Source organism: Camelina sativa, chromosome 18 (genome assembly GCF_030686135.1).
Source record: "Camelina sativa cultivar CO46 ecotype springtype chromosome 18, ASM3068613v1".
NCBI classification, from domain to species: Eukaryota; Viridiplantae; Streptophyta; class Magnoliopsida; order Brassicales; family Brassicaceae; genus Camelina; species Camelina sativa.
In genome coordinates this window covers 2,254,369-2,277,021 of record NC_141897.1, presented here as the reverse complement: position 1 = coordinate 2,277,021, position 22,653 = coordinate 2,254,369, and the positions used below count along the sequence as shown (strand labels likewise).

General features: G+C 40.2%; 1 protein-coding gene, 1 non-coding gene and 1 pseudogene across 2 annotated transcripts; all 3 read right to left on the bottom strand.

The window, feature by feature from the left end:
- Window positions 1-10,167: 10,167 nt before the first annotated feature.
- LOC104763072 (F-box/kelch-repeat protein At5g51250 pseudogene) lies at window positions 10,168-11,364 on the bottom strand (annotated as a pseudogene).
- Window positions 11,365-12,664: 1,300 nt separating this feature from the next.
- Window positions 12,665-13,790, bottom strand: LOC104760316 (pollen-specific protein-like At4g18596). The gene is made up of 2 exons (XM_010483219.3): window positions 13,456-13,790; window positions 12,665-13,127 (listed from the first exon to the last, which is right to left on the bottom strand). Exons 1-2 carry the CDS (start codon window positions 13,631-13,633, stop codon window positions 12,781-12,783), a joined length of 525 nt encoding a protein of 174 aa, XP_010481521.1. The 5' UTR covers window positions 13,634-13,790; the 3' UTR covers window positions 12,665-12,780.
- A 2,368-nt stretch (window positions 13,791-16,158) lies between these two features.
- LOC147921392 (small nucleolar RNA R71) lies at window positions 16,159-16,264 on the bottom strand. The gene has a single exon (XR_015589925.1). It is a non-coding gene; the product is annotated as a small nucleolar RNA R71 (small nucleolar RNA).
- Window positions 16,265-22,653: the final 6,389 nt, after the last annotated feature.

Genomic DNA, 22,653 nt, shown 5'->3' with positions numbered 1-22,653 from the left:
GATTTTGTGGTACTCAAGTATGAAGAAGAACCTAAGGACCCTCTTATCCTGGGAAGATCATTCTTAGCCACTGCTGGAGCTATAATTGATGTCAAGAGGGGACAAATTGGGCTTAATATTGGTGATCTACAAATTCGCTTTGACATGGACAAGCTGGTCAAGAGGCCAACCATTGCTGGTCAGACATTCTATGTAGACACTTTGTCTAATCTTGCTGAAGAGGTACTCAAGGAGCTGCATTCTGAAGACCCACTTGAAAGAGCATTGGTTACTTCTGTAGAAGAGGTTGAGCATCTAGATGACATTGCTGCTGGGTATGTCAAGCTACTTGATGCTAATGAACAAGTGAAGAAGCTGGTTGCTAAAGAGGAATTGGTTAGTACTTCTTCACAAGCTGAAAATTTTTCTGATTAGAGTTTAGAGAAAGCTCCAAAGTTTGATCTCAAGCCACTTCCTGCTGGTTTAAGGTATGCATTCTTGGGTGAAAATTCTTCTTATCCTGTTATAGTTAATGATTCCTTAAACAATGCAGACCTCACTTTACTGCTAAGCAAGCTGCGCAAGTTTCGCAAGGCTCTTGGCTATTCTCTTGATGACAGGGATTTCTCCAGACTTGTGCATGCATAGGATTCATCTTGAGGAAGGAGCTAAGACATCCATTGAGCATCAGAGGAGGCTGAATCCCAATTTTCAAGATGTTGTCAAGAAGGAGATCATGAAATTGCTGAATGTTGGGATCATCTATCCGATATCTGACAGCAATTGGGTTAGTCCAGTACATGTTGTTCCTAAGAAGGGTGGAGTCACAGTTGTGAAGAATGACAAGAATGAGCTGATCCCTACAAGGAAAATCACCGGACACCGGATGTGCATAAATTACAGGAAGCTGAATGTTGCAACCCAAAAAGATCACTTCCCGCTGCCCTTCATTGACTAAATGCTTGAGAGGTTAGCCAATCATCCATACTACTGCTTTTTGGATGACTATTCCGGGTGCTTCCAAATTCCGATTCATCCTGATGACCAAGAGAAGACCACTTTCACTTGCCCCTATAGTACATTTGCTTATCGAAGAATGCCCTTTGGTCTCTGTAATGCTCCTGCGACATTTCAGAGATGCATGATGTCTATCTTCACTGATATGATTGAAGACTATATGGAGGTATTCATGGATGATTTTTCAGTTTATGGGTCTTCATTCAAGAACTATTTAGAAAATCTATGCAAGGTGTTGGCAAGGTGTGAGGAGAAGCATTTAGTGCTCAATTGGGAGAAGTGCCATTTTATGGTTAGAGATGATATAGTGCTTGGTCACAGGGTTTCAGAAGTTGGTACTGAAGTTGACCGCGCTAAGATAGAGGTGATGACAGGTCTTCAAATGCCAGAGAATGTGAAGGCAGTAAGGAGTTTTCTTGGGCATACAGGTTTCTATAGGAGATTCATCAAGGATTTCAGCAAGATTGCTAGACCACTTTCTGCTTTGCTGTGCAAAGATGTCAAGTTTGAATTCACTGATGAGTGATGGATAGCCTTTGAAAGGATTAAGCAAGAACTTGTGAGTACTCCTATTGTTCAGCCACCAGATTTGGATCTCCCTTTTGAAGTTATGTGTGATGCTAGTGACTATACAGTGGGAGCAGTCCTGGGACAGAGAAGAGACAAGAAGCTTCATGCAATTTACTATGCAAGTAGAACACTTGATGATGCACAAAGAAATTATGCAACAACAGAAAAGGAGTTGTTGACGGTTGTGTTTGCTTTTGAAAAATTCCGTTCTTATCTAGTTGGATCCAAAGTCATTGTTCATACTGATCATGCTGCTTTGAAGTATTTGATGCAGAAGAAGGATGCAAAGCCTAGACTTTTGAGATGGATTCTTCTACTTCAAGAGTTTGACATTGAAGTGAAGGATAAGAAGGGGATTGAGAATTGTGTTGCTGATCCCTTGTCTAGGATTAGAATTGATGATGATGTGCCAATCCAAGACTGTTTGCCTGAGGAACACGTCTATTTTGTGGATACAATGTCTTTAACTAATGAAAACAAGTTTCTGTCCTCGGATGCAGGTGGTGCCGATCGATACCATAATAGCATCGGCGACACCCATGCTTTCCAGAGACAGATTGGTCGTATGATGGAGATTTAGCTGCTGTGGCTAGCTCCAATCCACCCTGGTATGCTGATATTGCCAATTATCTTGCTGCAGAGGTAGAACCAGAGCAATTCACTGGCTATAACAAGAAGAGGTTCATGAGAGATCTTAGGAGATATTATTGGGATGAACCTTATTTATATAAGCATTGCAGTGATGGAGTTTACAGAAGATGTTTGGCAGAGACTGAGGTACCTGATGTTTTGTTTCATTGTCATGGGTCTGACTATGCCGGACATTTTGCTACATTCAAAACAGTGTCCAAGGTCCTCCAAGCAGCTTCTGGTGGCCAACGATGTTCAAAGACGCTCATGAATATGTCTCAAGATGCGATGCTTGTCAGCGGAAAGGTCAGATTAGCAAGAGGAATGAGATGCCACAAAACTTCATTCTTGAAGTTGAAGTGTTTGATTGTTGGGGTATTGACTTTATGGGACCGTTTCCATCTTCCTATAAGAACAATTACATCCTAGTTGCTGTTGATTATGTCTCCAAGTGGGTTGAAGCAATTGCATGTCCAAAGAATGATTCTGCAGTGGTTCTTAAGCTGTTTAAGACCATTATCTTTCCAAGGTTTGGAGTGCCTCGAATTGTCATCAGTGATGGAGGTAAGCACTTTATCAATTAGGTGTTTGACAAGCTGCTGAAAAAGTATGGAGTTCAACATAGAGTGGCTACTCCATATCACCCTCAGACTAGTGGGCAAGTAGAGGTTTCCAACAGGCAGATTAAGGAGATTCTTGAGAAAACAGTTGGTGTTACAAGGAAGGATTGGGCTGCAAAGCTTGATGATGCACTATGGGCATATAGGACTACATATAAAACACCACTTGGCACCACACCTTTTCATCTGCTTTATAGGAAAGCATGTCATCTTCCAGTGGATTTAGAGCACAAGGCAGCCTAGGCAGTTAAGTTAATGAATTTTGATACCAAGACAGCTTCAGAGAGAAGGTTAGTGCAGTTGAATGAGTTGGATGAGCTGAGATTTCATGCATTTGAGAATTCAAAGCTGTACAAGGAGAGAACGAAGGCACTTTGATCCTAATGACCAGGTACTCCTTTACAATTCTCGCTTGAAGCTAATTCCGGGTAAACTCCGTTCCTGTTGGTCTGGTCCTTTTACTATCCAAGAAGTTAGACCATATGGAGCCATTGTGTTTCTGAATTCCAAAGGAGAGAAGTTCACTGTTAATGGCCTAAGGGTGAAACATTATTGGGCGAAAGCAGAGATACAAGACGGACACATTGTGCGTTTGGACGAAGCACCCACCGCCTAATTCGTTGCCAAGTCCAGCTAATGACTTAAAACAAGCGCTGAGTGGGAGGCAACCCACTGGTAGGATTTTTTTTTTTTTCAATTTTTAAAATTACTAACATATTAATTTTTGGTTTTGAGTTTTATTGTTTCAGAAAAAAAAAAGAAAGAAAGAAGTTTCGGGTACCATTGATCAAGCATCAACATCGTTCAATACCACCTGGGTATCGGTCGGCACCATTACTGGATCGCAGATGGACAGAAGGTTTTATGGGTTTTGACGTTTTGGGTTTGCGAAAATGGGCCTGAATTTGACACCGGGCCGGGTTCGACAGAAGTAGCATCGATTGATGCCACTTACTAGGCATCAGTCGATACCGCTAAAACCGAGGAAGCCTCGATATAAACCCTCGAACAACCGCCGAAAAGCTTTGAATCACCATAACTTTCTCATTTTCGATCTGTTTTGAGTGATTCAAAGTGCTAATCCACTCGATTTCAAGCCCTCTACCCGGATCTACTGTCGTTTTGTGTTTTGGAGAGATGGCACCCAAGAAGAAGCCAAGAACCGCCACCGACGAATCTTCCTCCTCTCGCTTATCCACGCGCCAGTCACCTCCGCCAGCTTCGGCGAGTCGTCCCTCCACTCTCCCAGACCTTTCCCTGCCTTCTCCCATCCAATCTCGGATCCCATGGCCCAAAGCTTAAAATGAGTCAATCCCAACTCAACAGGTATGGGAAAATCCTCTTGCAGAGCTTAAGAAAGCTGAATTTATCAACAGACCATTAGATGTTTGGGGAGAGTATGAGATAATGTTGTATAATGCCTGGTTAGGAGTAGAAATTGAACCAACCAAGTTTGTTGATCTTGCTCTTCTGCGTAGACTTGGAATTTATGATGAGGTCATGAGATTGATAGATAGGATACATCTGGGGACTATTTGCACTAAGCAGTATGATTGCTATCCGGATCTAGTCAGAAAGTTTATGGCTAGTGTTAGAGTTGTTTATGCTAATGAGCAGGCACCAGAGGCACGAGATGGTTAGTTGTGTTTCTTTATTGAGGGAAAATAGTACACGATTAGGTTGCAAGAGATATGTGATGTGTTTGACTGGCCACGTTTTTATGAAGGTACTGTTTTGCCTCAGACCTATTCGGATTTTGGTGTTTTGTGGTCTGATATAGGAAATGGAGTTTATGACTCTAAGAAGAGTGTTCAGACAGATGTTCGCCATCCCGCACTTCGATACGTTCTTCGGGCTATTGGGACCACTTTTTAGTGTAAGATGGAGCCTAACAAGATGAGAGCTGCTGAGCTTTATCTATTGGGTATTGGGATTGGACGATTGATTCCGGATTTGACTGTGCGGCAGGATCCTTCAGCGCCCAACTATGGGGCTGTTTTTGCACATCACTTGGTTGATCTTCAGAGCAAGCCGTTTTAGGGTCGCGGCCGCAAGATTGGGTATGTTGGGAGCCTTATCACAGCTATTCTTCAGTGGAAGAACATTCCGACTGACGGGTACAGTATGCTGCCACAGTGGGTTCTCATGGATGAGCAGTATATGAGGAGTACAACCTGGATGAAGCCAGGTTTGTTATGGAGATTCAGGGATGAGACTGGAGAGCATCTGATACGCCTTCCCCGATCAGACCTCACTACTATTGGAGATGATCCAGAGCAGTTGCGTTTTCTACCGTCCACTGCTGACCTTGTCACTGCTCCTCCTTCCCGTCGCCATCGGACTTCACGGGCTATTGCCGCTGCTGCACCTGCTGAGGACTTAGATGGTCCTAACCCTGCTGGGGGTTTTGAGATTTGATCTTCTTCTGGTACTTCAGCATCTGATTTTCCCCCTTTTCCTGAGCCTCCACAGCCTTTTGCTACTATGAGTCCTACCGCCTACCAGGAGTACCAGACATCCACCATGCGTGCCATCTGGAACGCGATTGCTCGATTGTCTCGTTGCCGTTGCCTTGGTCGTACTAGACGTCGTACTAGGCGCATGTCACCTGATGATTCCGTCTCTGATGACGATGATGTTTCTGCTAGCCCCTGATCATGGTTTTCTTTATTTTTTTTTTCCTTTTTAAGATTGAGTTAAACTAACGTTGTCTCTTCTTGCATTGAGTCAGTTTGTGTTTGAAATTTGTGTGAACTTATGAATTATCTATCTATCATGTTGCTTTTAACTTGTGTTTATGTTTGAGTGCTTCTTAACAGAACTAACATCAAAAGGATTGATCCAACAACACAAGAACACAACTAACTGCAACTAAGGAGTTTCGGCCAAATTCACTGTTCGCCAAGGGTGTCGATCGACACCACTCTGGCATCGGTTGGCACCATAGGGTAACCCGAGGAAATTCATCTTTTCATTCAAATTTTTCAACACAAGTTTTGTTTCTTTACCCTTCCCTTGCTTGAAAACACTGGGGACAATGTCGTTTAAGTCTGGGGGAGGTTAGTACTAACCACTAACTTAGTTTTGGGTTTTTAGTGTGTCAAAACCGATTTTTGTTTTTATTGAGTCAAATTTTTTCAAAGTTTTGGAATTATGATCTCTAACTAATGACTACTGTTCTTTGGCTAACACTCTAATGACTCTTGACTAAGCTTGACCTCAGAACTGAAGTGTGGAAAAGACTATGAGCTGTATCAACAATCCTGAAAGCCCTAATTCAAAGGATATCTAGTTAAACTAACATTGTCTCAACTTTTATCAGGATTTTAACCGGACTTAGTCTCTTACTTTGGGGTTGGAAATCAGTGGACTAAACTTCTTTTTCAGGTCATACAAGACAGTGCAATTTTTCAAGAAAGTATGTTTCCCCTCTCTCTTCCCTTCAGTGTTTTGTGAAAAAAAAAAAAGATCAGAAAAAAAAGAGGAAGAATAAAAGATGAGATGATTTTGATCAGTTTAGAGAGGTAGGTAAATTACCTGTGACCTCATTATTCTATTCTTGAATCAAATGATCACACACACAAAGCTTGGAAGCGAGGGATAGGTAAATTACCAATGACCCCGGTATTCGCTTACATCTTTGATATAAAAAAGATAAAAAATAAAAAAAAGAAGAGAAAGTTAGGAGAAACAACTCTAAGAAGTGAGAAAAGGGAGATGAAAGGAGATGTATGAAGAATGTCTTGGCCTGAAGAGAGTCCATATGCCACTGATCGATACACCAAGGTAAGACTCACCTGTACTTGCTTTAATTTATATAATGAGATGACAATGGTGAGACTAGAGATTCCAGAGGATTGTGGGATTTGAGTAAGGAATGTTGATGTTTTTCAAATGACAAAGTATATGAAGTAAGTTCTTGAGAGTCAAGGCGATGAAGAGTGCGTAGATCAGTTGTCTGCAGTTGAGGGAGTTCCTATGTTTTCAAACCTCTTTCACATGTCTAAGTTTCTGTTTTGCTTGAAGGCAAGCAAATCCTAAGTCTGGGGGAGTTGATATATCATGGTTTTTACGGTTTTTAACCATGATATAAGTGTGCCTTTTGAGTCTTTTCATTTGTTTCTAGGATTGTTTTTGAGTCTTTACAGGTTATTTAGGAATTTGGAACGAAAGGAGCAAAGTGGAGCTATTTGGATGAATTTGGAGCATTTTACAGAAGGAAAAGAACTTGGACTCGGATCAGAGTAGCAGCATCGACCGACACTGAATGAGCATCGGTTGACACCTATGTTTATCCGACGAGAGAAAGAAGAAATTGGAAGTTTTACAATTTTACCCAAAGTTTTCCTAAATTGCAACACAAGTCCCTGACGTGTTTTAGGACATATAAATAGTGTTTTTGAGTTTTAGAAAACCCGGAAGTTATTTTCTAGCAAGTTTTTGAGAGAGAGATATTGAGAGCTTTTGGGAGAGAAAGAGATCAGAACTGCTTTGTAGAGAAGAATTCTTGAACTCCTTTCTAACTTTTTAATATCTATTGCTTATTATTCAGTATGATGTCTTGTTCTTCATTAAACATGTCTGAGTAGTTTGCTTGTTAGGTTTAGGGTTTTTCACAGTGTTTTTATGATTTATTAGATCTGTGATTTTTAGGGTTCTTAATCTTTTATAATCTTCATCCTTGGTTGCTTTTCATAATAGTTTTTGATTGATCACCTAGAATTATTATCATAGGGAAATTAATTAATATGAGAATATAATTGTTTTCCTGATTAAAACCATTGATGAGCAAAATCACTTTTTACAAAGAGATTTGAATTTGTGATTTTGTGAACTTTTCTAAACCTGTTTTTAAAGCTGGTTTTCAACTAAAAATTTTACAAAGAGATTTGGATTTTCTGGTTTTAAATTTAGATAATAATTGCAGTGAGAAATGAATTATTTTACCAAAACTGTCTAGAGTTCTAGATCTGATTTTTATTGCATGAACCCTAATTAATCTATTGATTTAATACTTCATAATTACCCGAGAAATTCCCTAGACTTAACGTTTTGATTTCCTGATTTCAAAACGCTTTGATTTAATATTTTGCATTGTCTTCAATTGTTCTTAATACAAATTAATCTATTTAGCGTAATTACAAAAATTCTATAATCCATTGTGTTTAATTTTGAGTCTTTGTGTATTCGACCCCTAAGTAGTACATTGATCTCTTGTTTGAGAGAGTAGATCTAGGGTTAATTTGAACACCATCGCCATACAAAATCGAAGTGAATGTTTTTGTGTTACTTTGTATATTTTTAAAAATAATGCTATATAAAATTTTAGTCCAACTTCAAATCTCTGTAAATACTACACGACGACAAAAGCTAATCAACCAGAGTTCGCGACTTCTGAAATTTAATAGTAAAATTATTTATAATGGAATTACAGTTGATAGACCAGTGATTGTGGCAAAAAAAAAAATGAGTAGAGTCTCGTTGAATAAAAAATGATTTGTCATTGCTGTTGTGCGAATGTTAATATTGTAAACCAAATCGTTAGAAACACAAAATTTATACTGCCCACAAATTCAGCTCTTGAAACTCAAAAGTAATAAAGAAGAAATCAACGATTCAAGAGCTGAATTTGTCTTCTTTATTAGGCGGTTGATTTCTTTCCATGCTTAACGTGTATATGATCTCCCGATTCCAATCAAAACAGTTAAGCATGGAAACAACGACGAGCCTAAACTTTGAAAATATATGCTTTTAAGTTAAGAAATATTAACAAGCCAAAATAGCAAAGTGCGTGCGTTGTAAGATTGAGTCAGTAAATCCTTCACAAATGAAAAACATAGAGACCATACAGGGTGAAGTATGTTGGTATCCATCAAACAAGTGAAGTCTACAGAAAAAATGATAACAAGATCAAGTAATTAAAGAGACTACTCTACAAAATCAGATGTCCTTCATACATGCCACGGCCAACATAGTGTCTGTCTCTCCTGAGAAAACAAACAAGTAAGCATCAAATAAATTATCCATATTTCAAGCATAAAGAACTAAAGAGAAACATGAGGATCAAAACCTGGCGCATCCAGCCATCCACTTAATGAATCGAATCACAGGCTGTCAGGCCACCAGTCACATTTATTAGCAATATTGTGACAAGTTGGAATATGCATCAGGATACTACTGATCATGGCTATGAAAATCACATAAAGTTTAAATATAGCCGACTATCAAACTAAGGAATGCAAAAGCTACCCCAAATTAAAGGAAAATAGCAAATGCAAAATGAAAGCTGAAGAAGGTACGAGAAAAGAATGTTAACATACACATAGAGGAAAGATATGAAGACAGAATCAAGGCCAAACCAAATGAAACAGAGAAAAGGGCGAGAGACAGCCAGACATCTTGTTGTAAAATAGGAACCATACATCATGATAACGTCAAGAACACATATTATCATTAAAAGGAAGCTTTTCCTCAGTAAGTCATAACAATAGATGAAGATTGAAGAATAATGTAAAGAGTATGAGTTTAAGACTGACTCTCTCAGACAACTTCTTTACTACGGAAGTCGGACCCTGTCTGAGAATATCATGTACAGTATTCCTGGAAGTAAGGTTATATTTAGTGAACACAATTTAAGGTTATAAGGCTAGAGCCTGTAAAGAAGTTTGTTTGAGTAGTAGCAGGAGAACCTTTTTTCCGTAAGATATAATCCATACTACCAATAATTGTTAACCAACAGGTTAAACCAAACATTTGCAACTATAAAACAGCAGGCCACCGAGGATAGACCAACATTCCTCTGCTTCGGGTTATTCAAGAAAAAGTTATAATAACACAAGGGAAAACTTAACTGTGAACCCTAGCCTCAGCAGCAACGATTATACTAATCAGAGAAAACATTACCAAGATTGGTGAAATAGTTTTAAACAATATGCTGCAAAGACTACAGTGATTCTCTAGAGACAACTACTTGATTTTCATTCCAATGCTGTCTTTAGATTCGGTACAACAGAAAGTGATCTTAAACAAAGGAACAAAACAACACTGAAAATAGGATAAATTAAAATCAAGGCCTATATATTAATACATATATCTGACAATACCGACAGGATTCTTCCATCTCAAAAGGTTTCCTCTGTCTTCTTCCTGTTTCATCAAACAGTCGCAGCAACAGTCTTCACTAAACAATGTGATACAGGCACAATAAGCACATGATCAAACCACTCAACTTTCCCCAGAATCTCACAACTTTTAAATTAAAATCAAGGCCTATCTATTAATACATATATCTAACAACACCGTAGAAGGGGGTTCTTCCATATCTGAAAAAGGTTTGCTCTGTCCTGTTTCATCAAACAGTCGCAGCAACAGCCTTCACTAACGTATGTGTAACAGGCACTGAAAGCACGTGATCAAACCACTCAACTTTCCCCCAAATTTCACAACTTGTGCGTCTTTCAAGTGCAATCTCGGCACACCATATCATAAACTTATGTGGGAAACCATCAGAAGAAATCTCAGGCCAAAAAGCCGCAATCTTTCCATCATAATCACCCAATATAACACGAGCATCAGGAGGGAACTTGGGTAGTCCTACCAAACCCTTCAATTCTCTCCATATTCCGACCTGAGTGTCAAACCATCTGAACACTCCGTTTTTACAAGCAGAGTACAAAACATTACCAATCTCACAGTGAGAATCTGAAGACACACAAGTACTCATCCCTGGTCTAACACGGTCCCATCTACCTTCCTTGGCATTGTAAGCAAACACCTTACTCCCAGCCATCACGTGGAACTTTCCATCAACAGATGCGCCTTTGTAGCAAGGCTCCTTGGCGTTTGCCACGCTGCAAGGGATGGGATTAGGATCCCAAACTTGTGTTCTTGTGTCAAACACCTCCAGCGAGTTCTTCAAGGGATCAGAATCTTTGTCTCCATCTAAGGAATATCCCGCCACATATACCTTTCCATCAAGAAAGGTAGCAGAAACTGAAAGTCTAAAGAGCTCTACAGGCAATCTTGGAGCCTCGCGCCAAGTGTGAGTCGTGCAATCCAGAACACAGACGGTAGAGGAAGAGGCTTTGAACTTGGACTCGGATACGCCAATGTTGTAGATATCAGAACCAACCGCCACGAGGTTCGAAAAGAAGGCATCAGGAGAATGTGGGATTGGGACTTTAACCAAAGCATAACCACTCTTACTCTTCTGATTGGTTAGGGTTTGATCAGGTTTACGGCAGAGGGTGAACCAAGTAAAACCAGTATGCGCCCGGAAGCACACATAGGGGCAACTCTCGGTGCGGCCTAAGCGTGACCGGGTCTTGCAAAGCTCCGGTGAAGTCATCAGAGATCGAAAACTCTTGGACACCACTGAGAGAGTCGGGTAGTACACTCTCGAGACGCGCGCGATGATGTTCAATATCACATTATCGGGAAGTGTCGGGATCGGGGTCGTCGATGGTTTCTTCTTCTTCTTCGCCGCCGGCGTTGTTGTAGTCGTTGCCATCCTCTTCCTCTTCCCGTTGATAGACGACAACAACTCCATTCTTATCCAAATTAAATTCAGGAAATCTAAGAAGTTGTAAACGATTCTACTCTAACACAAAAAGTTGTTTAGTGATCGGATAATATCTTTACCCTAAGGGCTACATTATTTATAGATGAACATATTTCTTAAAAACTTATTAGAAAGAAAAAAGGAAAAAAAAACTAACAACTTCCTTTTTCTATTTCTTTGTCTTTCCTCACGTGCCTTTCACATGAGTCTTAACTCATCTTCTTCTTCGCTGTACGTCAGAGTAAATAGTTTCAGATATTACCGCTATTACCTAAGTCTACGCAATTGGTCTTGTGGGATTAATCTTTGAGTCATGATCTTCTCTGTTCTCCAAAGCTATATCGGCCATCCATGGGACTACCTATTGTTCCGATCCTAGCAGCTGCAGTGGTAGTGTTTCATGATGAAAAGGATGGGACAAAAGATATCTCCATTATCATTTTAGCTATTTGGGGAATTCATTTCATTTACTTATCAGCATTACCTTGATGACAAACACTTGAAAAACCTTAAAGGAGGAGCGCATGATCCACATATTTCATCACCAGACAAATTAAAGAAGATAAGTTTTATTTAGCAAAACAAAGAAGATAAGTTTCTCTCTAATATGTGAGTTTTGTTAGTAATCTTGTAACTAGTCCTGCAATAAGACTGCGTGTGTAGCCTAATGCATAACCTTATACATTCTTTCTACCAATTCATAACATTTTTGTCCATCTCCAATAATAATTAAAAAAAAAACAAAATGAGAACCGTTTATTCTTTTACACGAAACATAAAATAAAGAGTTTGCATACCATAAAAAGACATCTTTAAGAACACCGGGATTTAGTTTTGATGAAACTATATATATATATATATATACATATATATTTACTCGTTAATAGTTAATTTTACATTAATTAATATGCATGTTTAGGTAGCATTCAAGTTTCATAATTGAAAGAATGACAACTCAAATTATTTCGTTCATATTTTTTTGTAATACGTAATATAATATTACTGATTACTTGGGATTCTATTCTTGTACGTTTTGAAAGATAGTTTATTCATTGTTCGTACCTATAATCATTGCAGTATAAATCTTAATATAATTATTAAGATTCAGACAAACCAAACTATGAATCCTATTTGGTTTCTGATCTAAAAATCCAATAATTATTCTTTTGTTATAAACTAATAATAGATAATTTCCTCTACCGCATGTAACCAAAGTACATTGTTTTTACTACAGAACAACAAAATATCACTGACATATCAAATTAAACAAAACCAAAACGCGGAAAAAAGTAATTAATGATGATATTATATATTCATTGTAATATTGATAAACTTGATAAAATTAAGCAAATAGTAAATCTCTCATGTCACATATATTTTTTTTCTTTCTTTCTCTCTTTTCGCTTAGAATGTGACGTCAGGGACAATACCGATCTCCTTGAAAGCAGCGGCACAGTCAGCTGAAGGAGTCTTGACCATGAAACCAAGAGGGTTAACGATACGTGTCTCGTGGGAGACGATTCCGTCATTGGCAGTCAAACTGATCTTAGCGGCGTTACGTAAGTAAGCCTCTTTGCTGACGTCGCTGCAACCACTGTCTGGTGATTCGACCAAGACGAGCTCGCAAACTTCTTCCTCGTGGTCACCGGTTACTTCCATCTTGTAGCTTCCTGATTTGTCGGTAACGGCTTCTTTGGTCAATGTTACGGTTCCGTTTGTTCTGTTCCTGCACTCCAACTTCACTTTCGCACCTTCACAAATACAAAAATGTAAAAATATAATAAAAATAAGTTTAGATTTTATCCGAAGATCTACGTATATATATATATTATAAATAACTCTTGAATTTGAATGCATCCTCTAACATGCAAGATAGTGCGCGTGCGCATACATGCTAACATGCATATTCACCTCGAACAATATTAAAAGTGACATGATATATATTCTTTATTAAGCGTAAAATATTGTTCTTTTTTCAAATATTGCAACGGTTGCTGGTTGCACGTGGTGGTAGAAAAGCCATGCACACATGTTAATAAACATACGTAAACATGGTGTTCGTAATGTGTTTATGTATACCTTCGAGGAATTTGCTGAGACGGGTAACGAATTGGACACGGCAAGTGTCACAGTAAACTGATCCCTGGATCTGGAAACGGTCGAATTCATCAGCATCAGCGGCGGCGAAGCAGGCGAGAGAGGACAAGCAGAGGGCGGAGACGATAAAGAAAGAGAAGAATATAGCTTTGGAAGCCATTTTTTTTTTTTGGTTTAGTTTTTGGTCTTCTCTTCTTTTTGATATCTCTTTTTATATTCAAACAATAAATTGAGATATGTTTGAGAAGAGGACAACTATTCTCGTGGAGCACCGAGTTTGGTTTTATATTAGAAACCCGATTGTTATTTTTAGACTGAAACCAGAAAAGTAAAATCGTTGATTGTTGAATTTTAAAATTAGTCTCTTCTATACGTTTAGAATAAAAAAATGATTACTTTATCATAGCTTAATTATAGCATTGGTTTCTAAATTTGTTGTTTGACCACCCTTTTTTACCTCTCTTTAGTGTTTTTTTTTTCTTAAAATTGGAAGAACTCATAACTACTAAATATACGGTCAAATCTCTGTACAGTAATCAAAAGTATAACATACACTATAATTTTAAGTTTTGATTAGAGCACGCGGGAGAAAGATTAGACCTTGCTTAAAGAGCTATTAGGAATATGGCCTAACTAATCCCAAAAGCTAGCTCAACGGAGAAGGATTGTCCCATCTTTTATATATTGCCCAAAGATATTTATTTCAACCGATGTGGGACTTTGGACTCTAATAAGAGCGAGCCATATATCTTAATTTGGGGTTGGCATATGTTTGATGTGTCTGTATTTTATAGGATTTAACCATAGTTTTTAAATTTGTTTTGAGTCTTTTATTAAGTTAAAGTGTGCTTTTAGAGTCTTTTTAGTCTTTTATGAGTTTGTACAGATTCTATATTGCTTTTGAAGGAAAATGAGTGTTTTAGGGATGAAAGCATGCATTTGGAGCTAAATTGGTTGAAGACCGATCAGACAAGCTAGCAGATGAAGCAAACACATAAAAAACATGCTGGATCGGCTGATCCACATTCGGATCGACCGATCCCGAACCCGAAACAACTTTTCCTTTTTCGTTTTAAACCGACTTTTAGGGTTTTATTTTACTATTTAAGCACGAGGCTCAACCTCTAAAAAAGATATATTTTATTCTACGCCGTTTTTGAGACTTGTAAGCTTGGGAGAAGATCTCTAATCCTTTGTATCTCTTTGGAGAAGATTTCTGAACCCTTTTGACTTCTCTTTGCAATTCAATTATGATTTCTTCATCCTTGCTTTGCTGTTCTTTTATTTCCATGTCTGAGTAGTTCTACTATTGGGTTTCGGGTTTCAAAAGGGGGTTTTATGATTTTCTAAACTTAGGTTTGTTAGATTTGGGATTGATCTTACTGTTCTTCATCTATAGTTGTTCTTATTGCTTAAGCTAGACTGATCACCTAGATTAAGATCTTAGGTTAAAATCATCGTGGCACCGAAAGTGTTGTTGGGTTACTTGAAAGAAACATAGGTGAGCAAGGTGGACCTTAGCCAACAGAAGTTGAAGTTGAGGCACCTTGTGAGCGAATCAAAACTTGAGCTTTAATGCTTGCGTGTTTAGCTAGATCTAAACGGAAGTTTAGGGTCTAGTTATTTCTTTGCATAGTTAGCTATCGCTGCGGAAGTAGGTTAGCTTTATAATTGAGTTTTGAGTTTAAGAACAGTGTCTAATGCTTTCCCAATCTATCAACTAAATTTGTGATTATATCTCCCAACTGATTTCCTATGCCCAATATCTTTCCTTGATTTCAAAACCCTTATTTATTTTCTGTTTTTAATCGGTTACTTGAAACACAACCTTTCTCTTTGCTTTAGCTATACTCGGTCTAAATAATTTCATAGTGTATCGTTTGGTCTTTGTGGATTCGACCCTGAAGTGGTATGACGACACCACTAGATCGTGGTTGAGTGCACATTAGGTTTTATTTGACACTAGATCAATTTGGCGCCGTTTCCGGGGACCAAACACGTTGCCTTTGAGATTTTAGATTCACGTTTAGTCTAAAAGTTTATTTAATTTTAATTTACTAACTAGTTCTTGCGTTTTTATTCCTTTGTTTCAGGTGTATGCAGACAAGAAGCCACAAAAAAGCTGATTTGCGTATACTAGGAAACAAAGAGTTAGCACAGCTTGAACGCGAAAATCGGAAAGCAAAAACCCAAACCAACCCTATGGCTGACAGAGAAGAAACTGGAGTTCGTCAACCCAACCCTCCGCTGGGTATCATCCAAAAACAGCAGAGGCAGGACTGGCAAGAGCAAGCTGCACCGAATCCGCCAGTAAGGCAAACCACCTTAAGGGATGAAGATGCTCAAAACAGGCTATTTGCAAACCGATCTGCGATTCAACCACCCGCTCCTGCGAGGCAAGACTATGAGATTAAGCATAGTCTAATCAATTTGGTTCAGAATCGTGTGTTCCACGGGTTGCCATCAGAAAGTCCTCTAGTTCACATCGAGGCTTTTGAAAGGCTGACTAGTACGACAAGATCCAATGGTGTCCCCTACGACTACCTCATGTTGACATTGTTCCAATTCTCCTTGGCGGATAAGGCGCTGAGATGGTTGAATCTTCTGGATCCTGAATCGATCACCACTTAGGCGCAATGTAGAGCAGCCTTCCTGAATCACTTCTACACCAAATCGTGCTCAGCTAAACTGCGAAGCAAAATAACTACATTTACTCAAGGAGGCATGGAGTCATTCTGCGAAGCATGGGAGAGGTTCAAGGAATATCTAAGAGACTGTCCTCACTACGGTTACACCCAAGAAAACCTGATGAACATCTTCTATGGGGGTATCGAACAAAAGTACCAGATGGCGTTGGACACTGCTAGCAAAGGGGATTTCTCCACAAACACCGCAAATGAGGTCAATGCATTGATAGAAAATCTTGCGGCAAGCAATAGCAATCACGGCACCGACTATGATCGTACGGTGAGGGTCAATGGTGTCGAGACTGATGCTATTAAGGATCTAACAGCCAGGGTGAATCTCCTGCTGAAAAGAGATCACCAAAATGTCAACTTGTGCGAGGAACAAACTGGGGGCTATGCAGATTTGGTAGCTGAGACTTACCTTGAGGGTACTGAGGAGGTTAACTACATAAGAGGACAAGGAAATTGTCAGAACCGCGACTTTAACCAGAATTTCCGAAACCACCCTAATCTATCCTTCCGAAGCACTAATGTCGAAAATCCTCAGGATCAAATCGATCCACCGCGACCTCAGCAAAACAACTTCACGCTAGGATTTCAAGCCAAGGGGACGGGATTCGGAGGATTAAACTTTCAGCAAAAGCCGCAAGCAAACAATTTTGCACAAGGTTTTCAAGCACCGCAACAACAACCGGCTGCCCCATAAGAAAGCAAACTGGAGCAGATGATGGAAGCTCTGATGGATAATAAAAAGAAAAATGCTGGAGAGATCATTGTCAGATTAGACAACATGTATTCGGAGCTGAATGTGAGAATCGAAATGTTGAACACTCACGTTAGGGTCTTAGAAAATCAGGTAGCCCAAGCTTTAGCGAGAGTCAAGGCACCTCCATGAACACTACCAGGCAAGTCTGAGGCCAAACCAAAAGAATTCCTGAACGCCATTACTCTCCAAAGTGGGAAGGGGATAGAGGGACCACCGCTGACAAAAAGGACTGACTGATCCTCTGAGCAGACTGGCCGATCCGAGGTATCCGAACAGAATGATGACCCAATCAAAAACACTCAATGGAATGCGGATGATGCAGTGACATCTGGCCCTAATGAAGCTGATAAAGAGGCCCACGACAAAACCCAAAGGACATATTCGCCCAAACTTCCTTTTCCAACCCGCCGTAAGACAAAGATACAAGAGCGTGACTATGCAAAGCTAAAATCAGTGGTGGGTGAGCTTTAAGTCCGACTACCTTTCATCGAAGTAGTGCGAATGGTTCGATCTCTCAAGAAGTATATGAAGGAAATCCTGACCGATAAACTCATCTTGGAACAAGGAGTGATGTACCTTACGCATGCGTGTAGCGCCATGCTCCAAAACCGAATGCCTGAAAAATGTGGGGACCCAGGTCCTTTTACGCTACCTTGCACGATTGGAGAGCTTAAGTTCAGTCATTGTTTATGCGATCTTGGAGTCAGTGTCAGTTTGATGCCACTAAGTGTAGCGACTAGACTTGGGTTGGACACCTATAAGCCGACACAAGTCACCCTTGTCCTAGCTGACCGTTCTACTAGACGTCCATAAGAGTTGCTGGAGAACCTTCCAGTACAGATTGGGAACTGCTATATACCCACGGATTTTATTGTTCTGAAACTCGATGAAGAATCTCAAGACCCTATCCTTCTAGGTAGGCCTTTCCTAGCCACTGCTGGTGCAATGATCAACGTCCGTGAAGGGAAGATATATCTGCACATGGATGATTTTGTACTTCAATTTAATCTGGAGAAGGCGGCTAAGAAGCCAACTATTGATGGCCAGACCTTCTGGGTTGATATGATCGAAGAGATAGCCACTGAGATCTATGAGGAGGTATGTTCGAATGACAACCTAGCGGTGGCATTGACGAAGGAGGAACCAGAGCTGGGATACTTGGCTGAAGAGACTACAACCATGGCAGAGGCACTTGATGCTGCAGTGCACCTCGAACATGAAGTTTTGTTCCTCAATATACAAAATGGATTGCCCAATCCAGCAATCGTATTGGCCGATCCGGTCTTTTCCATGACCACTACTGACGAACACGGAGGATCAACCATTCCTATCTCTGGATTAGCCGATCCCAAGCTTTGCACCACAACTGAAGGTGACCATGAGGATTGGAGCGAACTGAAAGCTCCAAAGCTGGATCTGATACCACTCTCTGAGGGCTCAAATATGCCTATCTTGGACCAAATTCATCTTATCCTGTGATTATTAATTTTAACCTGAACAATGTTGAGACCGCACTCTTGCTCTGCGAGTTAATAAAATACAGGAAAGCCTTGGGCGACTCTTTAGATGATATTTTAGGTATTTCACCAGAATTGTGCTCTCATCGAATCCATATGGAAGACCCGTCTAAATCCTATATTGAACATCAACGAAGATTAAATCCGAATCTGAAGAAAGTTGTGAAGAAGGAGATTCTCAAGCTTTTGGCCGCCGATGTAGTTTTTCAAATCTCTGACAGCACATAGGTGAGTCTGGTACATGTAGTGCCAAAGAAGGGTGGAGTGACAGTCATTGCAAACAAAAAGAATGAATTGATCCCCACAAGGACTGTTACAGGGCATCACATGTGCATCGATTACCGCAAGCTAAATGCTTGAACGACTTGCTAATCATCCTTACTATTGTTTCCTAGATGGCTATTCAGGTTTCTTTCAGATTCCAATCCATCCGGATGATCAGGAGAAGACGAAATTCACCTGTCCCTACGGCACATTTGCTTATCGACGAATGCCTTTTGGGCTGTGCAATGCCCCTGCCACTTTCCGGCGTTGCATGATGTCGATTTTTACTGATTTGATAGAGGATATCATGGAGGTATTCATGGAATATTTTTCGGTTTATGGCTCATCTTTCTCTGTTTGTTTGTCTAACTTATGCTGGGTTCTTCAACGTTGTGTCGATAAGCATCTTGTTCTAAATTGGGAAAAGTGTTATTTTATGGTCAATGATGGGATTGTTCTAGGACATCGAATTTCTGCGTAGGGGATAGAAGTGGATAAAGCTAAAATCAAAGTGATGCCCAGCTTACAGCCACCTAAGACGGTGAAGGACATCCGCAGTTTCCTTGGCCACGCTGGATTTTATCGGCGATTCATAAAGGACTTCTCGAAAATCGCCAGATCCCTCACTCAACTGCTTTGCAAGGATAACATGTTTGTGTTTGATGCAGGATGTTTAAAAGCTTTCCTCACCCTCAAGCAAGCACTAGTCTCAGCTCCAATAGTCCAAACACCTGATTGGAATCTGCCCTTTGAAGTTATGTGCAACGCAAGCGACCATGCTGTTGGAGCAGTTTTAGAGCAGCGCAAGGATAATAAACTCCATGTCGTTTACTATGTGATATGAGCTTTGGCTACAAAATGATCTTGAACCAAAATAAAGATGAGTTGTTAGCTGGTCTAAGGATCTCTCTAACTAACCCGGATAAGGTGGAGATGAATGATAGATTGACAAGAACCACAATAGATGTGAAAGTTTATTGATACTTCTTAGAACACTCAAGAATTCGGACACACTCACAAATTAGAGAGCAAACGTTTCTTTTGTGAAACAGAAACAAGAAATTTTATTAATCAAAAGGTGAAAAAATAAGAACTACAACTCAAGGCATTATATAGCCAGGTTCGTAACTTATTCTAAGGAAAAACACATAAATCCTGCAAAGAAAAACAAGGAAAACAAGAACAAAATCAGAAAAATAAAGGAAAGAGACGTTGGGTAGAAAGGAGAATATCACGGGTGCCGATTAAGGCAAATTTGATATCTTGACTTCATGACATGATTCTTCTTCGATCTCTGGATATTCTGGACGAGTGAGAGAGCCTTCTAGATGTCTTCTAGAGCCAAATAACGTGTGCTTAAGTGGGCTTCAAGTTTAGGGGTGAATAAAGCCCATTTAGCCTTATTGCTTATTAGAGAGTCCACTGGACATGTGTTTACTGTTCGGTCCATATCTGGAGATTTATAGCAGTTCTCTCGACGCTCGTTGGTTCTCCGGAAACTAGACTCAGAAAGATTTAATTTGATATATGGCTCATCTCCTGGATTGTCATGAATCGTCGGAGGTATTTCGTTGAAGACGGCCTTTAGTTGGGAGCTCTTCGATGGGGTTAGGCGAATGGCTTCAAACTGATCAAGGGGGATCAGTCCTTCATGTTCCAGCTGCTCCAGAAAGATGTTGAACTTCTTCTCTATGCTTTTGCTCCTGGTCCTAGTTATTGGTCCGCTTGGCACATATGGAGCTTGGATAATATGGCTTGGTGGTTCGATGTCCTCATCACTATGCCAGCAGGACACTCGATGGAACACATACCAAGTATGCCACGACGGAAAAAGAGCTACTCGCCATAGTCTTTGCATTTGAGAAATCCAGATCTTACTTGGTCGGCTCCAAAGTGATTGTCCATACTGATCACGCTGCACTGCGCTACCTACTGACTAAGAAGGATGCTAAACCACGGCTGCTAAGATGGAACCTCCTCTTGCAAGAATTCGACCTTGAGATAAAGGACAAGAAAAGTGTGGAGAATGGAGTGGTAGATCATCTTTCTAGGCTGAGGATCGATACTAAGACCCCTATCGATGACCGGCTTCCTGAGGAGAATGTCTATGTAGCTGCAGCATATGAGGAATGTTTCAAGGATACAACTGATGCTAAGGTCCTCCAGCAGATGAAAGATGATTCCCCATGGTATGCCGACATCGCAAATTATTTGTGTACTGGAGAGGAACCCCCCGTCTTTACTGGGTATGCGAAGAAGAAGTTCTTGCGGGATGTGTAGCGTTACTTCTAGGATGAGCCATATCTTTACAAGCATTGTGCCGATGACCTTTACAAGCATCTTTACACAGACCACTTTGCTACGTTCAAAACCGCAACCAAAGTACTTCAAGCAGGCCTATGGTGGCCCACTCTGTTTCGTGATGCAAACGATTTTGTCTCCCGATGTGATTCTTGCCAGCGACGCGGGAACATAAGCAAAAGGAATGAGATGCCACATAATTTTATCTTGGAAATCGAAGTGTTTGACTGTTGGGGAATCGACTTTATGGGAACCTTCCCACCTTCCCATGGCAACTTTTACATACTTGTGGCCGTAGACTATGTCACCAAATGGGTCGAAGCATTGGCAAGTCCCACCAACGATTCGAAGGTTGTTTTAAAAATGTTCAAACACATTATTTTCCCAAGATTTGGTGTTCCTCGGGTGGTGATAAGCGATGGTGGAACTCATTTTATCAACAAACTCTTTGAGAACCTATTGAAGAAGAATGGGGTTACCCACAAGGTTGCAACACCATACCATCCTCAAACCAGTGGGCAGGTTGAGATCTCCAACCGTGAGATTAAAAGCATTTTGGAAAAGACAGTGAACTCTACGAGAAAGGATAGCTCCGCGAGACTCGATGATGCATTGTGGGCCTACAAGACCGATTATAAGACGCCCATCGGCACCACACCATTCAAGTTGGTATATGGGAAATCATGCCACCTTCCTGTGGAGTTCGAATACAACTCAATTTGGGCAACTAAGAAGATGAACTTCAACACCAAAACGGCAGCCGAGAAATGCCTTATCCAGCTGAATGAACTTGATGAGATCCGCATGAACGCATATGAGAGCACCAAGATATACAAGGAATGAACCAAGGCGTTGCATGACAAGAAAGTTTTGCCAAAGAATTTTGTCGCTAATGATCTGGTCTTACTCTTCAACTAACGTTTGAAGATTTTTCCTGGCAAACTACGTTCCCGTTGGTCCGGACCCTTCCAGATAAAAGAAGTTATGCATTATGGTGTTGTCGTTCTATGGAACCACGATGGGAAGGAGTTCACTGTAAATGGCCAACGTCTCAAGCCATATCTTGCTAATCATGCTCCAGCAGAGGATTCGATCGTCATGGGACATATTCGAAACGCAAAAGATGTGAATTCTTTTACAAAAAGAGTGTTCCCCAACCATCCAAGACCGGCCAATCTATTTCTGGATCAGCCAATCTCTGTCCGAGGTAAGAGAATTTGAGGGAAAAAGAGAAAATAAAAGAAGAAATCGGTTTAATCTGGTTATCGGACTTAAATTGGACCGGATTAAACCGGATCCGTGCCCGATACCAGATATTTAAACCTAATTTCATCTTCTTCCTTCTCACCGCCCCCGATTTCAACATCCACCTTTCTCTTTCTCGATTTTTCTTTGATTTGTTGAGGTGTGGACTCAATCCACTTGGATTAACTCCTTTTTCATATTCCCACTTTTAGACTCGAAGTCGAACAAGGTAAGTTTTTCTTTTGTCCATTCTTATGTTCGATACTCGGCGATCTCAAGGTTCAATTTTGGTTGTCCATGATTCTTTCAATTCTCATACCCAATTGAGCTGTGAAATTGATGGTTAAATAGCTATATGGAAGTTTCGAAACTCGAATTAGGCTGTTGTGGCTTGAATTTA